This window comes from Gobio gobio, assembly GCF_949357685.1.
Source record: "Gobio gobio genome assembly, chromosome: 10".
Taxonomy (NCBI): domain Eukaryota; kingdom Metazoa; phylum Chordata; class Actinopteri; order Cypriniformes; family Gobionidae; genus Gobio; species Gobio gobio.
This window is the reverse complement of record NC_137116.1, coordinates 48,836,958-48,862,722: the sequence shown is the minus strand read 5'-3', so window position 1 is coordinate 48,862,722 and position 25,765 is coordinate 48,836,958. Positions and strand designations below refer to the sequence as shown.

The 25,765-nt window shown below is 37.0% G+C and overlaps 2 protein-coding genes across 3 annotated transcripts in view; one reads left to right on the top strand and one right to left on the bottom strand.

The window, feature by feature from the left end:
- Window positions 1–13,068, top strand: part of doc2g (double C2-like domains, gamma) — a 51,459-nt gene extending 38,391 nt beyond the window's left edge. Inside the window, exons 9-11 of the mRNA XM_079827957.1 lie at window positions 4,218–4,299; window positions 5,027–5,123; window positions 11,063–13,068. Of these exons, the coding sequence (XP_079684083.1) occupies window positions 4,218–4,299; window positions 5,027–5,123; window positions 11,063–11,193 (310 nt within the window). The 3' untranslated portion in view covers window positions 11,194–13,068. The remainder of the gene's footprint in view (window positions 1–4,217; window positions 4,300–5,026; window positions 5,124–11,062) is intronic.
- Window positions 12,947–25,388, bottom strand: serping1 (serpin peptidase inhibitor, clade G (C1 inhibitor), member 1). 2 transcript variants are annotated; one of them, XM_079827955.1, is made up of 11 exons: window positions 25,226–25,388; window positions 24,499–24,590; window positions 24,220–24,268; window positions 18,886–19,162; window positions 18,492–18,803; window positions 16,860–17,066; window positions 16,621–16,761; window positions 15,421–15,624; window positions 15,197–15,336; window positions 13,795–14,017; window positions 12,947–13,390 (listed from the first exon to the last, which is right to left on the bottom strand). In XM_079827955.1, the coding sequence occupies exons 2-11, from the start codon at window positions 24,534–24,536 to the stop codon at window positions 13,140–13,142; spliced, it is 1,842 nt and encodes a 613-aa protein (XP_079684081.1). In that variant the 5' UTR covers window positions 24,537–24,590; window positions 25,226–25,388; the 3' UTR covers window positions 12,947–13,139. The 2 variants fall into 2 exon arrangements, with proteins under 2 accessions (XP_079684081.1, XP_079684082.1); XM_079827956.1 differs by lacking the exon at window positions 25,226–25,388 and having other exon boundaries at window positions 12,958–13,390; window positions 15,197–15,276; window positions 24,499–24,618.
- Window positions 25,389–25,765: the final 377 nt, after the last annotated feature.

The window sequence follows — 25,765 nt, the reverse complement described above, 5'->3', positions numbered from 1 at the left end:
CAGCGATATGAGCATCCCAACAGAGCAACATTGGCTCAAGCAATGGTGTGAGCTAGGGGGAGGACTTTCAGTTTGATTAATGAAAGATGGGAGGAGTATTCGGGAAATGCGGTTGGAATATGTACTTCATTAATTAAACAACCATTAATAAGAGTTAAACTTTACCATTCAAAATTTTGGGGTCAATAAGATTTTTTTTTTTTTAAGAAATGTATACTTTTTATTCTGCAAGGATAAATTAAACTTAACAAAAATTACAGTCAAGACTTAGGCTGTTACCATATTCTATTTCAAATAAATACAAAGTTCTGTTATGAAACTCTAGATGGCACAGGTTTAACTCAAACTGCTCGCAATCACATTATTCTCTATAGGGCACAGCTGATTGGTTCCTGCTGTATCAGTAGCCAATGAGTTGATTGAGCACGCAGCTCAACCTTCAAATACTTGGTTAGCATTTGTCTTAGCAGTGCAGCTCGTTTTCAGAAACCCTCCACCTTCCCAAGTTTTCAATTGTGCTTATAAGAAATGTTTCTAGAGCTGCAAATCATCATATTAGAATGATTTCTGAAGGATCATGTGACACCGAAGACTGGAGTAATGAAGCAGAAAATTCAGCTTTGCCATCACAGGAAAAAATTACATTTTAAAATATATTTAATTAGAAAAAAATTTGTTTTAAATTGTAATAAATATGACCGTTATTACTGTATTTTTGATCAAATAAATACAGCCTTGGTGAGTGTTTAGTTTTATCACGTATAGTCAATAGCTATTGACTCTGCAGAAAGTTGCGACTTCTGCACAGTGTGCACCTCAGCATGTGCTGACCCCGCTCTGTGATTTTTACATGGCCTACCACTTCATGGCTGAGTTACTGTTGTTCCCAATTGCTTCTACTTTGTTATAATACCACTAACAGTTGATCGTGGAATATTTAGTGGTGAGGAAATTTCACAATTTCACATGGACTTATTGCACAGGTGGCAACCTATCACGGTACCAGGCTTGAATTTCACTGAGTTTTAAAGCAACACTAGGTAACTTTTGGCGCTCTAGCGGTTAACAAACAGAACTGCAGGCGTCTTGCAGAAGAACATTGTAGCCGGAGCTACTTCTCTGTGTTTATGTCTATGGCGAGTCACGCAGGTACTGGGTTACTCCGCAGTGGTGGCTACCCCGACCGGACTAAAGTAGTCCGAATATAAACACTTATTATAGGTGTACCGTACCGTATTATAGGTGATTCAAGATGAGACGACAACACAGTTTGAAAAATGGATTCATGATATACTCACTCATTATATACATTTTGTAAATCTTGAGCACAAAAAAATTACATAGTGTTGCTTTAAGTAATTACGCATGTGTATGAATTCAATATGGACATACTACAGTACAAACAACATGTTGGCATTGTCATGTGACCAGTATCTGCATCACTGTTTCCAACCATTTATAAATATGACGCTTCTCCCTTTGCCTCATTGGAGAGTAAAGTCGCACTTCTAAATTTCGGCGTTAGTGGTGGGTCTTTCAGAAATTATTTTATGAAAAATGTGTATTCGGTTATAATTTGATGATTTTTGAAGTTCACGCATTCTCCCATGGAATTGAACCCATGACCTTGGCTTTGCTACTGCTTTAGCTACACGGATGATAATTACATGCACTAATTTAATGCTTCTTGCACTAATTACAGATGACACACTTCAGCTTTAATATATGTAAATATTAAGTAAAATGTTTGTTTTTTTTCATCCGCCATGCATGTTATGAACCGAACTTGCTTCAAGAAAAACTGTAGGTCTGTATGCCTAGGACTGAATAGACAGGGGGTTAACATATTGAAAATGTCATTCTTATTGGTCTGAATTTGCCCTCACTACACATTGACTTTAAATACTCAAGACTCGTTATAGGCGTAAACATTCTGTCCATGCTAAATTCCTTCTTTCATTCAGGACTGACGTTTGTCATTGTAGACAGGCTCTTCTGAGATGACATTTATTCTTTTAATTATCAGATGATGACAGTTGTTTCTTTAGGGTTAGATCTGAAGTGAGCCCCATGGTGTCAAGAATGAAATTTCCTGCAGCTGTTCTTCAGAAGGACAGTATGTGCCTCATCATGTTTAATGTAATAACATGCTTCCCATCAGTTAGTTTTAAATTAAGTTTATCCACTTTATAACTCTTTCACAGTATGATAAATCAATGATGTCTTTATCACAACTTTCAACGTAGGAACATGTCCCAGGCCCTGTGAGAAGTGGTTCCCACTAAGGTCCTCTATAGTGTAGTCTACTCAGGGGTCCGTATAGACCAATTAATATCCAACACTTATTATGGGATATGTCAATAAAAAATTTATAGGATCACATTAAAAAGCCATTAGAGATGCAAAATCATCCTGTCAGTGACATAAAACTTGTCACACAGAAATAAAACATCATTAATATTCTGACTAAAAGTCATTAGGTGAAAGTTACTGATTAATTTCTGATTGATATCCAGACATGTACCAGAAAATCAGTCAATTAATATCTAAAGATTGGCTAATTTTATATCGGATCACCATTCAAGCATCTATGAATAGTTTCAATAGCGAGTCATTAGTCTAGTTGTTATCATCCAGTGATAAATCATTTCTGACACCAAACACACTCAGTGTTAAATGATAATCTGTCAATATTGTCCAGTTGTCATTATAATGGAAACCCAACAGCGCGATTGCAAGTGTGATATTGCTTTTAATTATATTGCTTTTAACAGTTCAATAAGTTGATATTAAGATATTAATTTAAGACATAGTTACAGGACCATTACGCATTTCTGAGCAATGCACAGTTGTGTAGTGAGAGTCGTTGAAGAATGATTTGTTCATTTTGACTTGGGAATAATGAGTTGTCTCAGAGACAAATTCGTTCATTTTGTCGTGACTGCGCATGCACAGCACCTTCAATCCGAAGATACATCTTCTTCGATCCAAAGACCTAGTAGGGACTTGGGATGTGAAAAAAATAATGTTTGTTTCTTGTAATTTATCTTTGGCTGAATGTATTCCTAATTCGGAATAAGATTGTGTATGTGGACGTTTTGTTTCTGAATGAATCAGTTTTCTGTGAAATGAACGTATGATTGACTCAATCCCTGAAAAACGTACTAGCATAAGTACTCTTACTACAGTATTCATCTTTCTATGGCAGAAATAGTAAGAATAGTTTGCAGGGACGTGGTTCAGAATTCAGCAAATGACTTTTGTGAGTTATATTATATTAGAATGAATTATTATTTTAATCATATAAAACATGATTAGATGTATGTATTATTCACCAAGTTCAGTGCTGTTTGCCTAACACAATTACTGTTGCATTATTTAAATGGATTTTACCTGAGAGATTTTTGTATTTGCATCGTGTATTTGTATATGCTCTGATAATTTTCTATTGATCATAACAGCATATATTCATCAAATGATGAAGAAAAGCACCACAACCAGCATTCTTCCAGACGTACGGTGTAGTCGAGTGTGCTTTCGTCATTCAGGTGTCTAAATTGCAGTTGCCTGATTTATCTCTGCCTCTAACAATGCAATGTCACGCAAATACACACCGGCATTTTTCTCAGTGAATCTTGTGTTGTTCAACCTTTTAAGTGCTGTTTGGGTATATTCAACTGTACTATGTAACTGCCTCTCTGCTTTGGTTCGTCATGTAGATGGCAATATGTCTCTTGCATCATATCCCCATGTGTTTTTTCACCTCAGACATCTCTCTCCTCTGTAACATGTTGTGTAGGTTGATACCTCCCATGAATAATAAATGATTATCCTGATTGATAATCCACTGACGACTCCATGAGCCACAGACCTTATGGATGCATCATCTGTCCTCCAACACCCTCTCAATCCATTCATTCCATCCATGCTCAATTAGAGATTATCATCTCTCAGTCTGTAATAGATTGAATGAATCACCAAAAACAACACCCCACTGTCACTATCTCACTCTCCAAGGTCTCTCTCTCTCTCTCTCTCTCTTTAAAATTGGTCATGCTCTAAAATGGGCTTGCCTGTGTTTTTTTCTGTTTTGATTGTGTCGTGGATGTTTCGAGAGCTTTAGACAAACCAGGCTAATGATGTGCTTTGATGTTTCAGAAGTTATCAAATTCTCACTGCAGAGCAATGATTCATTTCTGGTTATTTCTCTTTATCAGTATTTTGCAGCCTGACATGGGAAAAAAGTCCAAATACAAAACCACAGTGAAGAAGAAGACTCTAAACCCAGAGTTTAACGAGGTCAGCTATTCCCATTAAAGGTGTGGTCAAACAAAACTGTACAGTTAAATGATATTCTCACAATTAATTAATCGTAAAAAAAACCTGATTCCTTTGGGCCTACATTTAATTCTGATGAGACAAAATGTATTTTTTGAGCATTGTAACCAGTCACAGTCAAATGCAGTCATTTAAATCTAATAGATTCTATAGGTCTTATGAGAAAGTTAAAATTAGACTTTTTAATCAAAATGAAGAATCGCAATTAAAGTATCAGGGGTAAATACTAAACAATTAGAATATTGTCATAGTCATGCAGCCCTTTAGACTCTCTGTTCTACTCAATTACATTCATATTCATGTGAACGTGGGTGAGTGGAAACGCAAGCACAAGTGAAGATGTTTCTTCATTGGATGCATACCAAATTCAAGTTTGATGAACTTTGACCTATGAATTTGTATAGTCAGATTGATCTCTTGACTCAAAAGGAAGAATAAAAAACTTCAGCATGGTTTGCAATTCAAGCAGAGAAGCTGGTATATACAGTATGACCATTTGTAATGTATTCTTTTTTTGTTACTTACAATTTTATGATTTATTTAAAAACAGAAGCCCTAGAATGTGATATAATATCTTGTCGCTCATAATTGTGCATGCTCAAAAGTTGAATGTGACCACACCTTCACTCAATACAAATGTTGTTATGTTTGCCTCTGCCAAAACTGATTAATGCCCTTTTCAACCCAGGAGTTTTCCTATGAAGTCCCACATGATCAGCTCGCCAAGAAAACCCTGGAGATCTCAGTCTGGGACTATGACCTGGGCATGAGCAATGACTTCATAGGTGAGTTTTACAAGCAAAAATATAAGTCTTTGAGGCAAAGCAGTTCACTAATCGTTAAAGTACACACTGTTTCAAAATGAAAGCCACAAATCGTTGACCAGAAACAGTTGTTTACATGAAGAAAAATGCTAAAAGGATGATGTAAACAACTCTACCATTCAAATGTTCACCTTAAAAGTTGTTGTATTTCCTATACTAGTTATATTTTCTATATTTACACTATATATTTTTATTTCTATATTTACACAAAAAATTGATGCAACATTTATTTCCATCAAGAAGTGCATCGATTTTCGGTCAAGATTTTTCATCTTGACAATGAAAGAGTCCAGCACTCTGTAAAGTCTCCTCCAGCACATCCCAAAGACTTTCAATGAATTTAAGATCTGGACTCAGAGGCGCCAATTCATGTGTGAAAAAGATTCTTCATGCTTACTCCCAGCCATTCTTTCACAGTTTGAGCCTGATGAATCTTGACATTGTCATCCTGGAATATGGCCATGATCTGTCTTCCTACATGGTTGTTTAAGAAATGAAAAGCTACACACTCCATTAGTTAGGGTTAGAAGAACTGTTGCCAAACATATAACATGCTAGAAACATAATAATCACTGCAATAATGATCCAATCATAGATTCCTATTTAAATCCAAACCGTGAATCTTTTTTTTACCAGGCTGTGTGTGTGTGTGTGTGTGTGTGTGTGTGTGTGTGTGTGTGTGTGTGTGTGTGTGTGTGTGTGTGTGTGTGTGTGTGTGTGTGTGTGTGTGTGTGTGTGTGTGTGTGTGTGTGTGTGTGTGTGTGTGTGTGTGTGTGTGTGTGTGTGTGTGTGTGTGTGTGTGTGTGTGTGTGTGTGTGTACAGTACTGTAAATGCAAACATCAAGTCAAATTATTATCGCTGGAATTGTCACGGAGCTTAACTTATTTTGACGTGGATCTTTCCTTTAAGATGATGCTGTTTTGATGCTTTGCTCTTGTAGAACTGAATAATTTTTTTTTTTCATTTTATTTAAATAGATAGTTCACCCAAAAATCTTTTGCTCAACCTCGTGTCCTTCTAAACCTGTATGACTTTTTCGTCATTACAGGAGTTTAGCAGGAATGTCTACTTTCCATATAATTGAAAGTGGATGGGGGACCAGGACTGTCAAGCTCCAAAAAAACGGATCATAAAAGTAGTCCAATATGAACCATACCATAGCTTTGTGTGAGGAACAGACTGAATTGTAAGTTATTAATCACTGAAAATGTCACTTGACAGCTGCGGTCTCTGTTCACTTTTAATGAAAGCGCAGCTCAGACATTCTGCTATAAATTACTGCTTTTGTGCTCCACAAATACAGGTTTTGAAAGTCATGCAGGTGAGTAAATGATGACAGAATTTTCTGTTTTGGCTGAGCTAACCCTTAATGAAAAGAAACCGTGGAAGAGTCAATAACAGAAAAGCGCTTGAGCTTTGTGCTGCGACATGTTTATTTATGATTGAATGACACGTGTGCTGTGTAACGATTGGGACAGTGAGAGTAATTGATGTCAATGTTACTGATTTAGAGGGAATGGCTGAGGAGCGGATGAGGGGGGGATCAACAGAGAAGTGTGAAGAAATAAAGGGATGTGAATGAATCTAGGCTTGTGAGAGACATCCAGGCGTGAAGGCACATGGAGTACGTAGGTCTCGGATTGACAGGTGCAATGAAGCTTAGAATTTATTTAACATTTTCTTGGATCTTTTCAACACATTTTTTTCCCCCACTCCTGTCTATTTCCTTTCTTTTTCTTTCATTCCCCATAGTGGGGATGGCATGCGTAGGGTTCATTTGTCATGGCTTGCTCGTGGCCATGAACATGTGGTATTGATGCGAGGTGTGTGTGTGTGTAGGAGTGATCGAAGCGAGGCAAAATCTCAGTACGTGAGGGGCCTGATGAAATGAAACGCAGCTTGTGTCCACAGACACTCACATGCAATTTCATTATTTAGAGCAAGTTCAGGTATTAGACTAGGAGACATGTGTCTAGAGCAAAGGTACTCAACTTCAGAAGCCAAGAGAGTCACAGTCAAACTGCAACAGATGCAAAGCATAATATACTCTATATTCCAAAAAGTATTGGGACACCCCTCCAAATCATTGAATTCAGGTGTTCCAAAGGTGTATAAAATCAAGCACCTAGGCATGCACACGCACACGCTTCTACAAACATTTGTGAAAGAATGGGTCGCTCTCAGCAGTGGAGACGTGTTCTCTGGAGTGAAGATTCACGCTTCTCTGTCTGGCAATCCGATGGTCGGGTCTGGGTTTGACGGTTGCCAGGAGAACGGTACTTGCCTGACTGCATTGTGCCAAGTGTAAAGTTTGGTGGAGGGGGGATTATGGGGTGGGGTTGTTTTTCAAGGGTTTGTCTTTGCCTCTTAGTTCCAGTGAAAGGAACTCTTAATGCTTCAGCATACCAAGACATTTTGGACAATTTCATGCTCCCAACTTTGTGGGAACAGTTTGGGGATGGCCCCAAACAATAAAATATGTATTTTCACTGTAATTTTAGTTTTGTTTTTTTCAATTTGTTGTGCTTTTGTTTACTATTTTTCATTGATCATAATTATTCAATTATTCTTCTTCTTCTTCTTTTTTTTTTTTTTTTACAATATGTCCATATATTTCTTATGAATTATTGATTCGTTTTAGTTTATTTATTTTTATTTATTTGACTTCCAAGTTAAACTAAATGAAAATAAGAAATGTTGGTAACTAGCTGACAAAAATAATTTAATGTTTTTTCTTTATTTAATTTTTTTCAAGTAATGAAAATGCTTTTATGTGGTTTTAGCTTTAGTTAATGATAATAATGTTAATATTACTGATACAAAAATCTTACCTTTCAAAAAAGTTATATTTTATCAAGTGGAATGACACCAGAAAAAAGTATTGAACACACTAAGAAAAAGCAGTACACCTTTTGTAAGGAAAGGCAAGGCAGCAGCTGATTTCACTAATTAGTTCTACCTCCTACCTGTGCAAATTAGAATCAGCTGGGTTAATGCAAGTTGATAGGTTAGAAAAAGGCTTACCCACCTCTGAATGCAAGTATACAAACTCATGATGGGTACAGGCAAAGAGCTCTCCCAAGACCTTTGCAACAAGATTGTTGCGCTACTTACGGCACTGATTACCATCGGATTTCGCAAATCCAACTTCCTTTAAGCATCCTTGGGGCCAATATCCGCAAGTGGAAGGGACATCCCTCCACCATCAACCGGCATCAACAGGATCTTCTTGCAAAATTTCTGATCAAGGAATCAGAAGGTTAGTCAGAAGAGTAACCCACGAGCCAAGGACCACTCAGAAAAAGCTTGAGAAAGACTTGGAGGCAGCAGGTAAAGTTGTCACCGCCAAACCATGCACGCTTACGCCCCAAAGGCTCCATTATTGAAGAAAAGGCATATTGAAGCTCATTTGAAATTTGCTACACAACATTTGGGAAAGCCTGTGAATTACTGGGAGAATGTAGTCTGGTCAGACGAGACAAAAATCTAACTTTTTGGCAATAATACCACACGCCATGTTTAGAGGAGAAATGTCTCTGCATATGACAGTAAAGTTTGGAGGTGGAAGCATCATGGTATGGGGCTGTTTCTCTTCTCATGGTACTGCCAGAATCCATATTATTGAAGGGAAGATGAATGGAGCCATGTACCGGAAAAATCTTGAGATTAATCTGTTGTCATCCACCACGATGATGAGGATGAGACGCGATCCAAAACATTCTGCCCAGGAGACTGAATTGGTGCCAGAGGAAGAAAATAAAGTTTTTGGAACGGCCCAGTCAATCACCAGACTTAAACCCAGGCCCCCCCTGGAATATTCAAGATTTAAAGACAGTCTGTTTAGAAGAATGGACCAGAATCCCACCTGAGCACTGCGAGCAAGTAGTAATTACAGGAAGCATCTTGAAGCTGTCATTGCAAACAAAGGCTTTCCCACCAAGTATTAAATACACTATTGGTGTTTTCAATACTTTTTTCCTGTCATTTCACTTTATTATACATAATTTTTTTTTATGGATTGTAATATTGTGATTGATTTATTTAACTGGGTAGATTTCCTGAGTTAATTCCAATGTCTAGTCAAAATTTCTGTTTCACTTTATTTTGATGGTTCATTTAACACATTTTGTTGACTATAAGTAAGGTGCACCTACATGTCTACTAACACTCTAAGAGTTAGTAGACATGTAGGTGCAACGTTACTTGAGTTTTAGTAGACTGGTAGGGTTAGGGTTAGAATAAGTTGACTTGTACTTGCAAAGGTACTTATAGTCAACATAATTTTTAAAAGGGACCATCAAAATAAAGTGTAAATGTGAATTGCTGCATTGGAAATGTTTAAAGGAACACGCCAACTTTTTGGGACTTTATCTTATTCCCCATATCCCCCAGAGTTAGATAAGTCCATACAAACCATTCTCATCTCCGTGCGTGCCATAACTCTGCCTGACACACCCACCGCTAGCCTAGCTTAGCACAAAGACTGGAGGTAAATGGCTCCAGCTAGCCTACTGCTCAATAATTGTCAAAATAACGCCAACATTTTCCTATTTACATGTTGTGATGTGTATAGTTACATTGTATACTAAGACCGACAGAAAATTAAAAGTTGTGATTTTCTAGACCGATATGACTAGGAACTATACTTTCATTCCTGCGTAATGATCAAAGAATTTTACTGCCGTAACATGAGTGCAGCGGCGCAATGATATTATGCAGCACCTGAAAATAGGCTAACTTCCATCAACATAACCAACGTGTAACAGACTTCATTGTGATTTATCTTATAATTTGTTTTTTGTTTACATTTTTGACATTTCTGTGTGTTTAAATAGGTTTAAGGTCTGCATTATCTGTCTTAATAAGTAGGGACTTTTATTTTGACGGATGTTGTAGTCTACGGAAAGATACTGAGAGCTCGCGGTTCATCGGAGTGGTTAGGCAGTTTGCAGTTTGTTAAGCACCCCCCGAGAAGGCATAAGGTGTGTATGTGCTTTTTTACTGTCATCTGTAATGAGTATTTTTGTGTATTTCGCTGTATGTTAATGATAATGCAATGAAGAGAGAGAGTTTGTGTTCGAGGTGTTAATGCGCACTTCTTTGCTTTATTTGTTCAGCTCTTACAGTGATTTTTTTGGAGATCAAACGGTTTCAATAAACTCCATGAAACATCAGTAAAGTCTGGCCATCATTCGGACAGGGTCTGCTACACAACGTGACAATCTGCTTTTTTGTTGTTGTTGTTGTAACGTGACAATCTGCTTGCACAGAAAGCGCTGGGGACTATTTTCAGGTGCTGCATAATATCATTGCGCCGCTGCACTCATGGTACGGCTCAAAGTTCCTTGATCATTACACAGGAATGAGAGTATAGTGCCTAGCCATATCAGTCTAGAAAATCACAACTTTTCATTTTCCGTCAGTCTTAGTGCACGATGTAACTATACACATCACAACATAAATAGGAAAATGTTGGTGTTATTTTGTCACTTATTGAGCAGTAGGCTAGCTGGAGCCATTTACCTCCTGTCTTTGTGCTAAGCTAGGCTAGCAGTGAGCATGTCAGACAGAGTTATGGCACGCACGGAGATGAGAATGGTATGTATGGACTTATCTAACTCTGGGGGATACGGTGAATAAGCATAAGTCCCAAAAAGTTGGTGCGTTCCTTTAATAAAAAAATTAACATGTTGAGTATTTATTTCCCCCACTGTAGACAGATCAACAGTGATAGTAAAGAAAATTTCAGTTTAAAATAAATTGTTCTTTTGAATGTACTTTTTGAACTTCTTTTTTAACATCACAATCTGTTTTCAACGTTGATAATACACCCACCCCCCATCATGCAGCCATGCAATTTTTCAGTTGAGATCTTATTCTCTCTCTCTCTCTTTCTCAGGTGGAGTTGAATTGGGGATTAACGCAAAAGGAGATAGACTGAAACACTGGTTCGAGTGTCTGAAATACAAAGGAAAGAAAGTGGAATACTGGCACACACTGACACAGCAAGGAGCCCCTAGCAGTGACTAAAACAGACAATTCTCTGATAAGTAATACAAAAACAATGAAGTAATAATGATAAAGAAATGCAATAATGCTCAGTATGATGATGGTGATGATGTTCGATATTAATGCGTGAGAAAAAGCATAATAATCTATTGTACAGCTAAGTGTCACATTCTTTTGTGATGAGAAAGTTGTGACGCACAAATAATCGACCCCTTTTTCTGGTCTATACGTCACTTATGTGAAATCGTACTGTGTTGTGACTATGCCACAGGAGCTCATGCCATATTATAGTGTTATTGTTTATTACATGTTAAACGTGTAATAGCATCCTGGTGTTTGTTACAGTTGGTGGTGCCGTAATTTTGCACACTCGTCAAAGCACAACACATCCAGCTGACTGTAAATGTCTATGTGTGTACCTATGTATTTTGTGGTTTGTTACGTATGAAAGTTTACAGTCTCTTCCAGCCCGCCAAAAACATGAAGCACAGGAAAAGCACAAGGGACGGTGCACAAATAAACTTTAACGCAATGAAAGAAAACCTTGGGATTTCAACGCTCGCTCAAGAACTGCCGCCTGTCACTCCGAGCAGAACTAAACGACAGCCACCTCAACGATCTGCACAACGCGAATGTGCGCGTCTGTTCGTTCGTGTGTGTGTGTGTGTGTGTGTGTGTGTGTGTGTGTGAATGTCCTCGTCTATGTTTTTTGTCTTTGTACGTATCTCTGTTGAATGTGTGTACAGTCTCCTACAACAACAACAAAAAAAGAATCATTGACAGACTTTCTCTCCGGCGTCCTCTACTGGTTTAGAGGTCTAACCGCCAGGACAGTTCCAATATGGAGGGTGAATGGCCTCTGGCGGGCCTCATGCACAACTGCACGCCCCATTAGGGGTTAAATTAGCAATCAAACAAAGCCTTTAAAGGACGAACTACCTGTCGAAGGACATCTACAAAAGAGTCAGAACACAAAAACAGGGCTGTTAAGCAATTAGAGGACACACTTGCTTTGTAGTCCTGACAATGTGTTGCCATGAGCTCTGTGAAACGATGCATTTCTTGCCATGGGTTGGACTTCCGCCTATAATTGTATCCGTGTGATTGCATTCATTAGCTATTTATTAGATTCAAATCCTTTACCACCTACCCGGCTCTACTTTCCATCTGGTCTTAACATTTAATTGCACAACTTATTGTTAACCTCATCCTTCTGTGGCTCCCTCTGCCATTCTTGACCCAGAGTTCTGCTTTTTTCTTTTTGAACAAGTGGGTTTAATGGCCTAAACGGTGTATAATTATCAAATGCTATTATAAGCAGCTGCATGCCAAGTGAATGTCACATATGCTTTGATGGACCACCGATCTGCAGTGCTGATGTTTGTCCTAATATCCATCATCGGCCCCATTATTTGTTTTTGCTCAGTGAACTGGGACAATCCATGCTACCTTTTTAATGAAACAGCATGGCGTTTAGATAATGGACTAGCACCACCTGCCAGCCAAGATGGGACTCCAGGGTGAGCGTTAACGAATGAGGGGTCAAACTGAAGGAGGATTATTCAAGTCTCGCTCACTTGTCCTCGTTGACTGTCTGTGTGGAACATGTGATGTGACTGCCATCGTGTGTCGGTCTTTGTAACTGCGTCTCCGAAATAAATTGGTGCAACAGTGGCTGTTGGAAACGACAGCGAGTTTTGTGCGTTTGAGCCCCCTTTCATTCGTGCAATGGATTTCTTGATTTCATGTAATGGAAAAAAGGATGAACAGCATTAAACCACGAATGCATGATGTAAAGTACATCTTTATTGACAGAGATTCTGCATGCATTCTTACTCTATGCATAACATGATATTGTTACATTTGCATTTGTTTGTGATAAATGAATGAATGTACAACAGAACGTTTCAGTATTTTTTTTTTGTGGCAGAACACTGCTGTGATGTCTTTTTTTCCTCTCTCTCTCTTTATGGATCGATAATTCTTCCCATGAAAAGAGGAGCGCCAGCTTCGTCGTTCCACAGAATCAGAACGAAGGGCCGCAGAGCCGAGAAGGTAGAGAAGGAGCGAGAAAAAGAGATGCTTGTGGCTGCGGCGGCCTCCACTCCCTTCTCCGTGAGCGAGAGAAAGGCGCTGTGACGAACATCTGAGATGAATGATTCAGAGTCCTCCGGAAACATTCCACACAAGTTAGGCTTTGAGAAGAGATCTGACAAACCTGAGGAGAGGAGAGGTGAGGAGAATTCTGTCATGATTTACAAAAAATACAAAATAAGAAATTTTGAAGTATACAATGACAGTTCATTGCTCCAAAAAGCACCATAACATATCATAAACCTATGATAAAAGTGCTCCATTTGATTCCTGCAAAAAAATTTCAGGTATGTTTTCTGTCTTTCCCTCACATGAAGTTACTGTAGTGCATCATTTTCGGATAATATTTTCATTGTATGTAAAATAAATCTGCATATTTGAACAAAATGTCTCCGACTGAGACAGGCTTGGAATGACATGAAGATGAGTAAATGATGACAGAATTTTTATTTGTGTGTGAACTATCCCTTTAGACATTACATTCTAGCTCCCCACAGCATTGTGAAGTAAATAAAGCAACATTCTTACCCAGACTTCTCAGTAAATCCTCCAATGGCGTGGTCTCGGCCAGTTTAATTATGGGCAGTGTGACCTCAGCAGTTTGGACTGGGCTTTTGTTAATTTCAGAAACCATGTCTTCAATAGTTGAGTGGTTTATGTTGTTCTCCATCAATAAGAAGTCTTTTTCTGACGATGTAGGCGGGAGCAGTATGTACAGGCTGTTTTTGCCTGTAAGAGGGAACTTTCCAACCTGGAGAAATAGTTCTGCAATTCATGTGTTTGTACAAATACAGTGCACATGCTAGTTGTTTATTGCAGGAAATTGTGCATATAAAATGTTATTCAAAAAAAGTATTATTTATTATTTGTAATCCTTTGCTATTGGTTGGATTTTTATTATTTGTTTATTCATTTCTCAATCTATTTAGAATATATCATTTAAATTTAATTCTTCATTTTATTAATTTGTTTTTTATTTTATCTATTGGCTGATACTTAAACTATTCAAAGCTATATGATAAAAACTGTAAAAACAAAATCATACCACACAGATTGTATCTAGTAAGTATTACTACAAATACTACAAAAAAACCTGGAGAAAATCACTTTCATTTTTCCCATAAGTTTGTAATACATTACATACCTTTCTATCAAAGTTATCTGACATTAAGATAGACTTAACTCTTAAATATGTAATATAACAAGGATCAAGCTGATCATTCTTTATCTCTCTAAATACACAGTCGAACCAAAATGACCTTCAACATTTTCTGACATTATCACTGTTTATTTGCTGTCGTTTAGAAAATGGTAATTAAATATCACAACAACTTTGTCAGAACAAATTCATCTTGATAATGTCAGATAACTTTGATAGAAAGGAATGTAATGGATTACAATCAACCAATCAGCTGACAGCTGATACATTTAAGTACACAATTAGATAATACCAATGTAGGTCAACCAATGACCAAGCAATGCTTCATTTTGTTCAGTCAGTGGTGTAAACGGTCGCATTAGCAATTAAAGAAAAAACACTGAATCAAAACACGGTCAGGTCAAAGTGTCTGAATCATTTTGGTCCCAAATTTGTATACATTTTACTGGTAGTCCACTGTATGAAGAATTTTTGGGAATTATATGTCACAGTTTACTTTATTTTGCTATCCTCATTCCTCACTTACATAGATGAACTATAGTGTCCTGCAGTAAAAGATTATATCTGATGTCTGAATAATTTTTGGTTTGATTGCATATAAATATTATTTTATATTGTGAAGGCGAAGAATGTTTTACTTTGCATTATAGACTAAACAAGATAAATCTATAAAATATTGTGATTTAAGTACAGTATCCTGTTAATAATATCAGGATCAAATGACCTTTGGTTTCCTGAGAATGACCCGTGTGCATTCAGTGTGACACTTACCTCAGCCTTTAGATTTTTGACGTAGCCCATTTGAAGGTTGTATTTAGAGCTGTAGAGAATCATCACATCTTTGGTCTGATCTGAAAACATAGTGAACTTCTCCCATTTGTTTGTGAACTCAAATACTGTCTTCCATTTACCTGTAAAGCACAACGAAACACAAACACAGTCTCATAAAAAAATAAATGGGTACAGTATTCAGAAGCCCATATAGTGTCACTTACCATTGAAGTAGACGGCATTTAACAGAATAAACGAGGTGGAGGAATCCACATCTTCAATTAAGTCAGTGATTTTTGTGTTCGTCTTATCTGCCACCCAATCATTGATGAGCTTCACGTTAAGATTGCTGTCATTGGTCAGCTTCTGTGGTATGGCATCATAGAACTCCAGTGATTGGTTAATAAAAGCTTCTCCCAACTGTTGCTCTATATGGAAATAAAACTTTTCAGTGCTATGATGAACATGATAATCAAGCAGATATGTTATGACATCTTGCTATATTAAATTAGGCAGTATCAAAATGAAATCCAGAATAAATGATTCTGATTTTACTACAGCAAAAGAAGTTTGCTTAACTGTTATTTTAAAAGTATATTTGGTAACACTATTTTAGTGTCCTTTCCTTGTTACATAGTTACTGTAGTAATAACTATAAATTAAGCAGAATTACATGCAACTAAACAAAATCCTACAGTAAGTGCATGTATTTTTACACTTCTTTTGTGTACAATTAATATTACTCATTACAGTGTAATTATACATTTAAGTACTAAGTACACTTTAAAAAAGTGTAACCGTATACGTTTAAAAAAAACTGTACTTGCACGGAATATAATAATAAAATAAAAGATCACTTAAGTGGTCTTAAAGAGTACACTTTCATGACTGTTAACATACTTACATAATTGTAATAATCAAATAATTTTTTTTACTGTAAATAATCTTTTGTCATGCTTTAAAGTGGATTTATTTTGATATTGACGAACATACTAAAGCACATGTTAAGTATTTGATAATAATTTTAACTGAAATGTTATTTGATATTACATTTAAATATAATTTATATGTATTAACATTAAAGTATATTTTAGTTTACAATAAATGTATAGTTTAAGTGCAGTGTACCATATTTCAAAGATAACTGAATTATGGAACGTATAAATATGTAAGTGGGTCAGAAAAGCACTAATTGCATTTAATATAAATGTAAACTATAATACTATACATACTGGACATTTTCATTTCATTGTAAATAATAACATGCAATTCAGTGTCAGAAAACAATACATTCATCTCGCACTTAAGAATATTCTTTTAAAGTATATTATTTCTGTAATAAGTTCTCTTTTTAAAAGTGTGCTTATTTGTCACAAGTGGAGTGCTTATCTAAGCCGATCGGTATCAGTGTGTACTGTGGCTACCTGGGGAATAAAACATGGCTGAGGCCATTTTCAGTGTGTCCATCACTTGTTTCAGTTTCTTTACTTCAGAATGCAGGCAGGAGAATTTTGGAGGAAGCTTGAGAGCATCTTCCAACTGTGTTCTGGTCTCAGCTCGAGCACCTTGAAAAGAGGGCAAAAGAAAGAAGAGGCTCAGCAGGTCAACAAAGAACAATGTGTAGCCTTTTGATGATTGTTTGATGTTCTTTGAACATTCTTACCCAATAGCAAGTTATAAAGAGCTGCGGCAATGCTGACTGGGGAGAAGATCAAGTTGGTGTTGGGTTTTGAACCTTTAAGTTCGCTGTACACAGAGGCGGAGAATTCTCTGAGTGATTCCTGCAGAATTGCCCTCCCTGATCTGCTGTCTTGATCCAAACAGTCTTCCCATGGGTCAGTGTGGCCATGGCAGAAGGGCGGAGGAGGGGCTAAAGAATAAAACAGTGGGAAAAGGTTACCTTGATGAGAAAAATAAGGGATTTTATTCTAAAAGGATGTGATTTAAGATTCAAAATGCTCTGCTCTGAAACTCATATGCCCAAAAGAAAAACTGATTCCAGTTATAAACCGATATTCTTATATAACATCGATTTTTAACTAATACTTTTAAACTAACTAAATAAATATTTTACTGCTAAATAGTAAGAATAATATTAAAGCACACAATTTATAAATACAATTTATTTTAAAATGAATGTCTATTTTATTCTTAAGTAAAATGTAAGAAAAATAAAACAGACTTTTATAAATGTTCTTAATTAAATTATTTATTACTAAATAAAACGTAAGAATAAAGTTAAAACAATTTATATAGATTTTATTTTAAAAATTGTTAATTAAGTTAAATGTAAGAATAATATTAAAACTGACAATAAATACAATTTATTTTATAATTTATTTAATTTATTCTTAACTAAAATGGAAGAAACAGACTTTTCTTTGCATTTTCTTGCATTCTTTGCAACAGTCATTTCTTTATTCCTAAATAAAGTGTAAGAATAAATTAATTTATGCACATTTTATTTTAAAAATGTGTTGTTATATGTAAGAATATTTAAACAGACATGATTTATTTAAAAAATGTGTCTTAAAGGAGTACCTTGCACTTGCAATTTATGAATAAAATTTATTTAATTTAAATAAATATTTTTATTTTATTCTTAAGTTAAATTGAGATTAATATTTAAACAAACAGAATTTATCAATATTTTTTAAATAAATATTTAAAATGAGTACCTTGCACTTACAATTTATGAATAAAATATTTTTTATTTTATTGTATTATTCTTAAGTTAAATTAAGAATAAATATTTAAACAGACAGAATTTATAATATTTTTCTAAAAAAAAATCTTAAAGGAGTACCTTTCATTTGCAATTTATGAAACAATTAATTTTTTTAAAGAAAGTATTCTTAAATTAAATTGAGATTAATATTTAAACAGACAGAATTTTATAAATATTTTTTGAATAGATATCTAAAATGAGTAGGCCTACCTTGCACTTACAATTCATGAATATATATATTTATTATTATTAAGTTAAATTAATGTTTTAATTAATTTATATATATATATTATATCTTAAAGGAGTACCTTTCATTTGCAATTTATGAATAAACATTTTTTTAAGTATTCTTAAATTAAATTGAGATTAATATTTAAACAGACAGAATTTATACATTTTTTAAATAGATAGCCTATTAGATTTTAAATAGATATCTAAAATGAGTACCTTGCACTTACAATTCGTGAATATATATATATATTATTAAGTTAAATTAAGAATAATATTTAAACAGACAGGATTTATAATAAAAAAATGAAAAAAAATGTATGTGTCTAAAAGGAATACCTTGCACTTCCAGCTCGACCAACAGTGTCTGAGATGAATTTATGACACAATGGTACATCCCAGCATCATCTTCTCTGACCTGACTAATTTTAATCGCCCAGTCCTGTTCCTCAGGCCTGTCCCAGAAAACCCTCTGAGGTGTCGTTTCATGGCGGTCTGTGTCTTTGTCAGGCTTGAGAAGCACCAAACCTTCTTTCTCTCGTTTCCAGACAGGGGTTGAGTTTGTTTCTCTGGAAGAGACCTGGCACGGAAGCGTCACATCACTCCCAGCTTCTATTTTGATGACCTGCCATTCCTGATAGGGTGGGGGTGCTGAGAAGAAGAAAACAAGTTTTGTTTATTAATTGACCTCAGATTAAAATTCACTAATGAACTGCAAAGAAAACCGTCTGACCTTCCACACGTATGGTGAATGTTCTGCTCAACCTCACACGATCCTCTCCTTTATAGCCTTCCTGCACACACTTGTACTGTCCGCTGTCAGAGTTATTTATGCTTCTGAAGTTCAAGATGTTACCCTTCTCCTCCAGTGTGTGCTGCTGCTGTGTCTGAGCAGACGTGAAGCTCCAGGTGTATTTAGAGTCAACCAGCTTAGGGGCATTGTCAGGAAGACATGGAAGGGAAATACTGGAGTTCAGCAGAACAGCGATGTCGCAGGTAGACAGGGAAAGCTGAAGAAAGGGGAGATTGTAAAAGCACAATTACAGTATCATAGTGATCCATATGTTTTGTGATAGGCTATGTAAGTCCTATGAAGCCAATAAGGAACAGGCTGAAATTGAAATAAATTTCCACTGAACAAAGTCAAACTAGTTTGTAACAACAAACTGAGGTGAGTACATGACAAGAGTAACGTTTATTTTAGGGGCTTCCCTTGTTAGCGACACCGGTGGCGGTTAAGTGAACTGCAGCCAGCAACTTTACTGCTCGTGCTCCCACACGTAACGTGAACTTGATTCAAGGCCCCGAGATACTCACTGCGAAGGTTGTTTTTCGTTCTTCACTTCTTAGAAGTTATAAGAAGTTGGTAATACCTTTGCAGCGATAACCTTCCCGATGGCGTCCACGCGGCTGAAAGCTGACCGTATGTAAATATGTAACGTTAGGTTACTGCGCAATTTCCTCTCAATAACAAAATAAACAACAAAAATGGCAGGTGGAGAAAGTGTCTTCAAAGCGATGTGGATAGCCTATGTTTGCACCAACTCAATTTACTGACATCATGTCGACAGAAGCAGGTAAAATTACACTATGATATTTTGACTCTAAAGTATTTTGCCTAGATCTGGCTATTAATCCCTTTTCTTTTCATGACACATTGCCATTACAGTCTTTATGCATTTTCCTCAAAATGCTAATACTGCCTTAAAGTGGTATCGCGATATGAACGCCCTCGAGTCAAAATTGGATGTGATGAGCTCGTAATCACAGAAGTGGGACATTTCCAATAGCACGTGAAGGCAGCATAAGCATGCGTTTGTGTCAGGTCAGAACCAGTGCTCGCAGTGGGGCGGTACTCACCGCTATTCTACATTTTACTCTTAAAGGGGGGGTGAAATGCTGTTTCATGCATACTGATCTTTTGGCACTGTTAAAGACTTGGATTCCCATGCTAAACATGGACACCGTTTCATAAGCTAAGGTGGACGTTTGATGGGAGTATTTCTTTGCAAAAATTAGTACTTCCTGTTAGTCATAAGTTTCGGAAAGTTTTTTTCGATCATGGGTCCGCTTGACGTCAACAGGGCGGAATTTCCTTGTATGGGCCGTATGGACAATTCTACCGGAAGAGCGCGCGCGAGAGAGAGAGAGAGAGAGCGTGAAAGCAATAGGCAACGCCCATCAAAGCGCTGGCTCGTACAGATGGAATTTGCTTTTCCGGATCAACAACTGAGTTGCGCAAATATTTATGTCTGTTCCCTGCATTTCGGTGCCGATTGTTTTATAAACAAGGCCCAGTTCGACGCCGGATTTTCAGATCCCTAATACTGAAGGATGGAGCGGTCCCAACGATAAAGGTCCCAACGTTGGAACCGCAGGTTTGACTGCTTCAAATGTCTGTTTTTGCCTATGCCCATCAAGTAGCCCAAACATGATCACGTATTGATCAATGGAGCATGCGATGTATAGTGTGTGTACATTTGTTTAGCTGGCCACTATATGTGTATGTTTGTGTATTGTAAAAGCACTCCAAACAACAATACACAAAGAATGGGGAAATATGTTGAACTAAATAAGCGCGCTTCTTCATTCAAATGCGCTACTATTCCATGTCTTTCTATGTAAACACTAGCCTGACGCGCAAAACCAGTCCGCTTACTACAAATCATGTCTACACAAACCACGCGTAAACACACACACACACACACACACACACTGTAACACTCGCGCTTGACATGGTGTTCTAAATAACACAAGCCGCTAAACATATTATATAGTTAGTGTAACTTATACCACATAGTTGACGTCCTGCTCTAGTCGTTTTTGCTGCTGCTCCTGTTCAACTTCAGCCTCTGGGTCTGATTCCGGATCATAGATGTATGGATGTATCCGATTAAAAGCCATTTTTTATGTTGAATAAAGTTTTTCCCCGCTTTTAGGGATGACGCAGCTTTCAGACGAACTCAACACAGTAACAGCGGCGCGCGCTCGACATTCTTTAGCTCCGCCCACACGATACGCCCCCAGCCGCACGGCTTTTTCCGGAAAGACTCGGAACAGCGCATCTTTCTTTTATAATTATAATAAAAATAAAGACTTTTCGGAGATATGCAGGATGCAGTGCTACTCTATAGGTACTCAAGATTGACATGAGACTGACTGAAACTGAGTGTCCCCCCCCCCCCCTTTAAAAGGTTAGTTCTCCCAAAAAGAAAATAATGTCATTTATTACTGACCCTCATGCCGTTCCACACCCGTAAGACCTACAGTGGTTCAAACATTAGTAGGCTACAGTGGTTCAATATTAATATTATAAAGCAACTATAATATTTTTGGTGTGCCAAAAAACCCGAAATAACGACTTATATTGGGATAACCGATGATTCGACTCGCTGATTCGATACACTCCGAAGCTTCATGAAGCAGTGTTTTGAAATCGGTTATCTCTATATAAGTCGTTATCTTGTCTTTTTTGGCGCACCAACAATATTATCGTCACTTTTTAATATTAATATTGAACCACTGTACTCACATGAACTGATTTAAATATGTTTTTAGTACATTCATGGATCTTGAGAGTGTAAATTGCTTTGGTCCCTATGGAGGCCTCACTGAGCCTTCGGATTTCAACAAACATATCTTAATTTGTGTGTTGTTGTTATTGTTTGTTCAAGTGCGAAAGAAAACTCTGTGTGTTCTCTTCTGTCTTGTCGCGCTTAGATGGTTTAAAAGCATTTAAATGAATAAGAGCGTGATCATATAATGTAACGCTAGGCAAAAATAGATATAAAAACGAACGTTTACAGTTGAAACGTTTACAGCCTGGTACAAATTGTGGTTTTGGTCTATACAGCAAATTTTGCCCTTCATGACAACTGTGAGGGGGTGAATTTTTTTTGCAACTCATTAGTTTACATTATATAAAGCATTAAAGTTCTGCATAATTACGGTCATGGCCACTTCGAGTGACAGGTGGATAGCCATTTATCTGCTGTCTGTTAGTCATTGCGTCACTTCAGCTCTGCCCAAGTCCCGCCTTTTTGCCCATTTTCTGTTATCAGGGAGTGACGCGCGATGACGCACTGCCAAGATGGCAACAGCCAGCTCGACCCTACTTTACGCTTCAAAACTGCTCTTCAGAATCCTATGGGTGACGTCACGGACACTGCGTCCATATTTTTTTACAGTCTATGGTTAAAATGAGAAAATTCATCGCCCGCGTTAATTTACAAACAATCCCCCATAACCACACAATTCACTGACTGGCCACTAGGGACAGGCTCCAGAAGGGAGCAGAATCTCATTGAGCTCATGTTAAAACGCCCAATTTTACAGCAGAATAAAACATGTTTACAGCCTGGTACAAATTGTGGTTTTGGTCTATACAGCTAATTTTGCCCTTCATGACAACTGTGAGGGGGGGTGAATTTTTTTACAACTTATTCATTTAAATTGTATAAAGCCTTAAAGTTATGCATAATTAAAGGGTTAGTTCACCCAAAAATGAAAATTCTGTCATTAATTACTTACCCTCATGTCGTTCGACACCCGTAAGACCTCCGTTCATCTTCGGAACAGAAATTACGATATTTTAGTTGAAATCTGATGGCTCTGAAAGTCCTCCATTGGCTCAATGGCACCGTTCACTCTCAAGACCCTTAAAAGGTACTAAAGACGTCATTACAAAGTCCATCTCACTACAGTGGTTCTAAAATAACTTTATGAATCGGCGACAATAGTTTTTGTGTGCAAAAAAAACCCTAAATAACGACTTACATAGTGATGACGATTTCAAAACAAAGCATCATGAAGCTTCGAAGCGTTATGAATCAATGAGCCGAATGATGATTCGGATCGCGTGTCAAACCACCAAACTGCTGAAATTTGGCGATTCAAACCGCTGAATCGACTCAGTGATTCATAACGCTTCGAAGCTTCATGATGCTTTGTTTTGAAATCGTCATCACTATGTAAGTCGTTATTTAGGGTTTTTTTGCGCACAAAAACTATTGTCGCCGATTCATAAAGTTATTTTAGAACCACTGTAGTGAGATGGACTTTGTAATGACGTCTTTAGTACCTTTTAAGGGTCTTGAGAGTGAACAGTGCCATTGAGCCAATGGAGGCCTTTCAGAGCCATCAGATTTCAACTAAAATATCTTAATTTCTGTTCCGAAGATGAACGGAAGTCTGACGGGTGTCGAACGACATGAGGGTAAGTCATTAATGACAGAATTTTCATTTTTGGGTGAACTAACCCTTTAAGAGCGTGGCCCCTTTGAGTGACAGGTGGATTGTCGGTTGTCTGCTGTCTGTTAGTCATCACGTCACCTCAGTTCCAGCCACGTCCCGCCTCTTTGCCCATTTTCTGTCATCTTGGAGTGACGTGCGGTGACGCACTGCCAAGATGGCCGACTTTGAGGCTTCAAAAACTCTATTCAGAAACGTATGGGTGACGTCACGGACACTACGTCAGTGTGACACTATGTACAATATGTGTCTGACATAATTGTACCTCTGTGCAGCGTTTACTCCAGTAAAGTTCGAGTGGATCAGGTGTTGTGGTGTGATTGAGTGGAGGCGGGGCTAATTTGCATATTCATTAATCCACATATAGGCTACTAAATGAAGAAAGGGTGTAGAGTTATATTCAAGCTATTTTAAGGCATGAAGAAATTATTTTCACAGGAAAAAACGTATAAATATGTAATTTTGGTTATAAAAGATGAGTTTTAAAATGATTGACTACAGTCAATAACGATAATAACTCTGGTCGGAAGAAGCGCATGGACAAGGCTAGGTCTGAAATAGAAGGCTGCGGGTCATCCTGTGTTCTGTCTTTGCTACACAACGCTACGCAGCGAGAATCTCAATTCATCTGATATGGGATGGTCCTACTGGCTTTTGACGCAACACAATGCTCCGCTTGCACCTGTAGGCTGAGCGATAGAAAACTGCTTCATCAAATAGTAAAAATAGTCACTTGATTAGTCAAATTTCGTAAGAAGTCACACAGAAACATTGAATTGTTCTACTAAAAATACTGAGTAAAAAGTTATTTACTTACACCTGCACAGAGCAACAGGAGGATGCGGTACATAGTGTTGGATTCAGTCCTAGAGAGAAAAGAAAAACACATAAGTTATACACACACACACACATCTAATGTTCACCGTGTTTATTCTCTGAATAACCTTCCAAGTAAGAAGAGAGCATGGACAAACAGTTTTTATTCATAACAAATGTACATATGTATGAGTAATTCTTCCTAATATAAATCCAGTTTAAGAAAAGGGAAAATATATAAAGCAAATGTCCTTGTAAGCAATAAAGAAAAGCAACTTACGCAGATTTACGTTCAAATGGAAGAGGCTTCAAGCCCATGAAATGTCTGTCTGTTTGGTGTTTCTGTCTAGTCCCCGTGCTGTTTTCGTCCCACTGATAATTGATCAATCATTACACAGATATTTGCTAACATGTTGATTCTGTATTTACATAGATCCCGGATCAAAATCTGACTGATTTACGGAAAATCATATGTCCAAAGTCTCTTTAACAGATAAAAAATACAAGTAGGTCATGTTCGTTTTAAACAGCTAATTCATTAATAGCCTAAACTCTAAACAGTCAAATCCGCACACCATGATATTGTTGTTTACTCAATAATATTTTCTATTTAGGATGAATATATGTGACTTTCTTAGCTTTTTCTCATTTAGCTGCTGTCTCAGAATGGTTTTTGGCCTATAAAAGGACCTTGAGAGGTCATCTTTTTCTTTTTAATTTGCTCACAAGGTTAAGATTTTTCAGTCAGTTTTGTCTATTTACATGCTTTGACTTTCCCCGTGGAGCTGGGAGGTGACAATGAATAGATTGTTAAAATGCTAATTAATTCAAATGTTTCATACGATTCAGATAAAAATCTGCCATTTATGTCCCTGCACCTCTGTCTGAAAACTTTCTCAAAGAATAATTAGTCATGAACATATTTATTAGTTTTCTAGCAGTTTATTTCTTCAAATACCATTTCACCAATGCTAATGATATTAAATGCAAAAAGTGGCCAATGTTACCTGGTCATTTTTTTTTCCAGAGTTAAAAGGGCATGTTTATCCTGGCCACAGTGGTCAGTGAGTTGGTCCGTCTCCAGAACGGGAGAGTGAGCGCTGTTATCAGACTCTGACGCAGGAGAGAAAATTGAGGATTGTGATGCGGCTGTATTTCTTATCTAAGACTGAAGCAGCTGTAAGTTTGTTTCAGCGTTATAAAACCATCTCCAGCAATCGCATCTGAAAAAAAAAATGTGATGCTGATATCGCAAAAATGGTCAAGGCCTGGGAAACACATTTGTTGAAATACTACTCTGATGATTACAGGCTTCAGCCTCTTCCTGACAAATCAAGATTGACATTTACACATGAAAATTATATATTTATTTTAAATAATGCTTTTATTCAGCAAGGATGCATTAAAGTCAAATAAATGCTGATCTTTTGAACTTTTTGTTCATCAAAGAATCCACAAAAAATATTAAGCACAACTTAACTGTTATCAACGTTGATAATAAGAAATGTTTCTTGAGCAGAAAATCGGCATATTAGAATATGATCTAA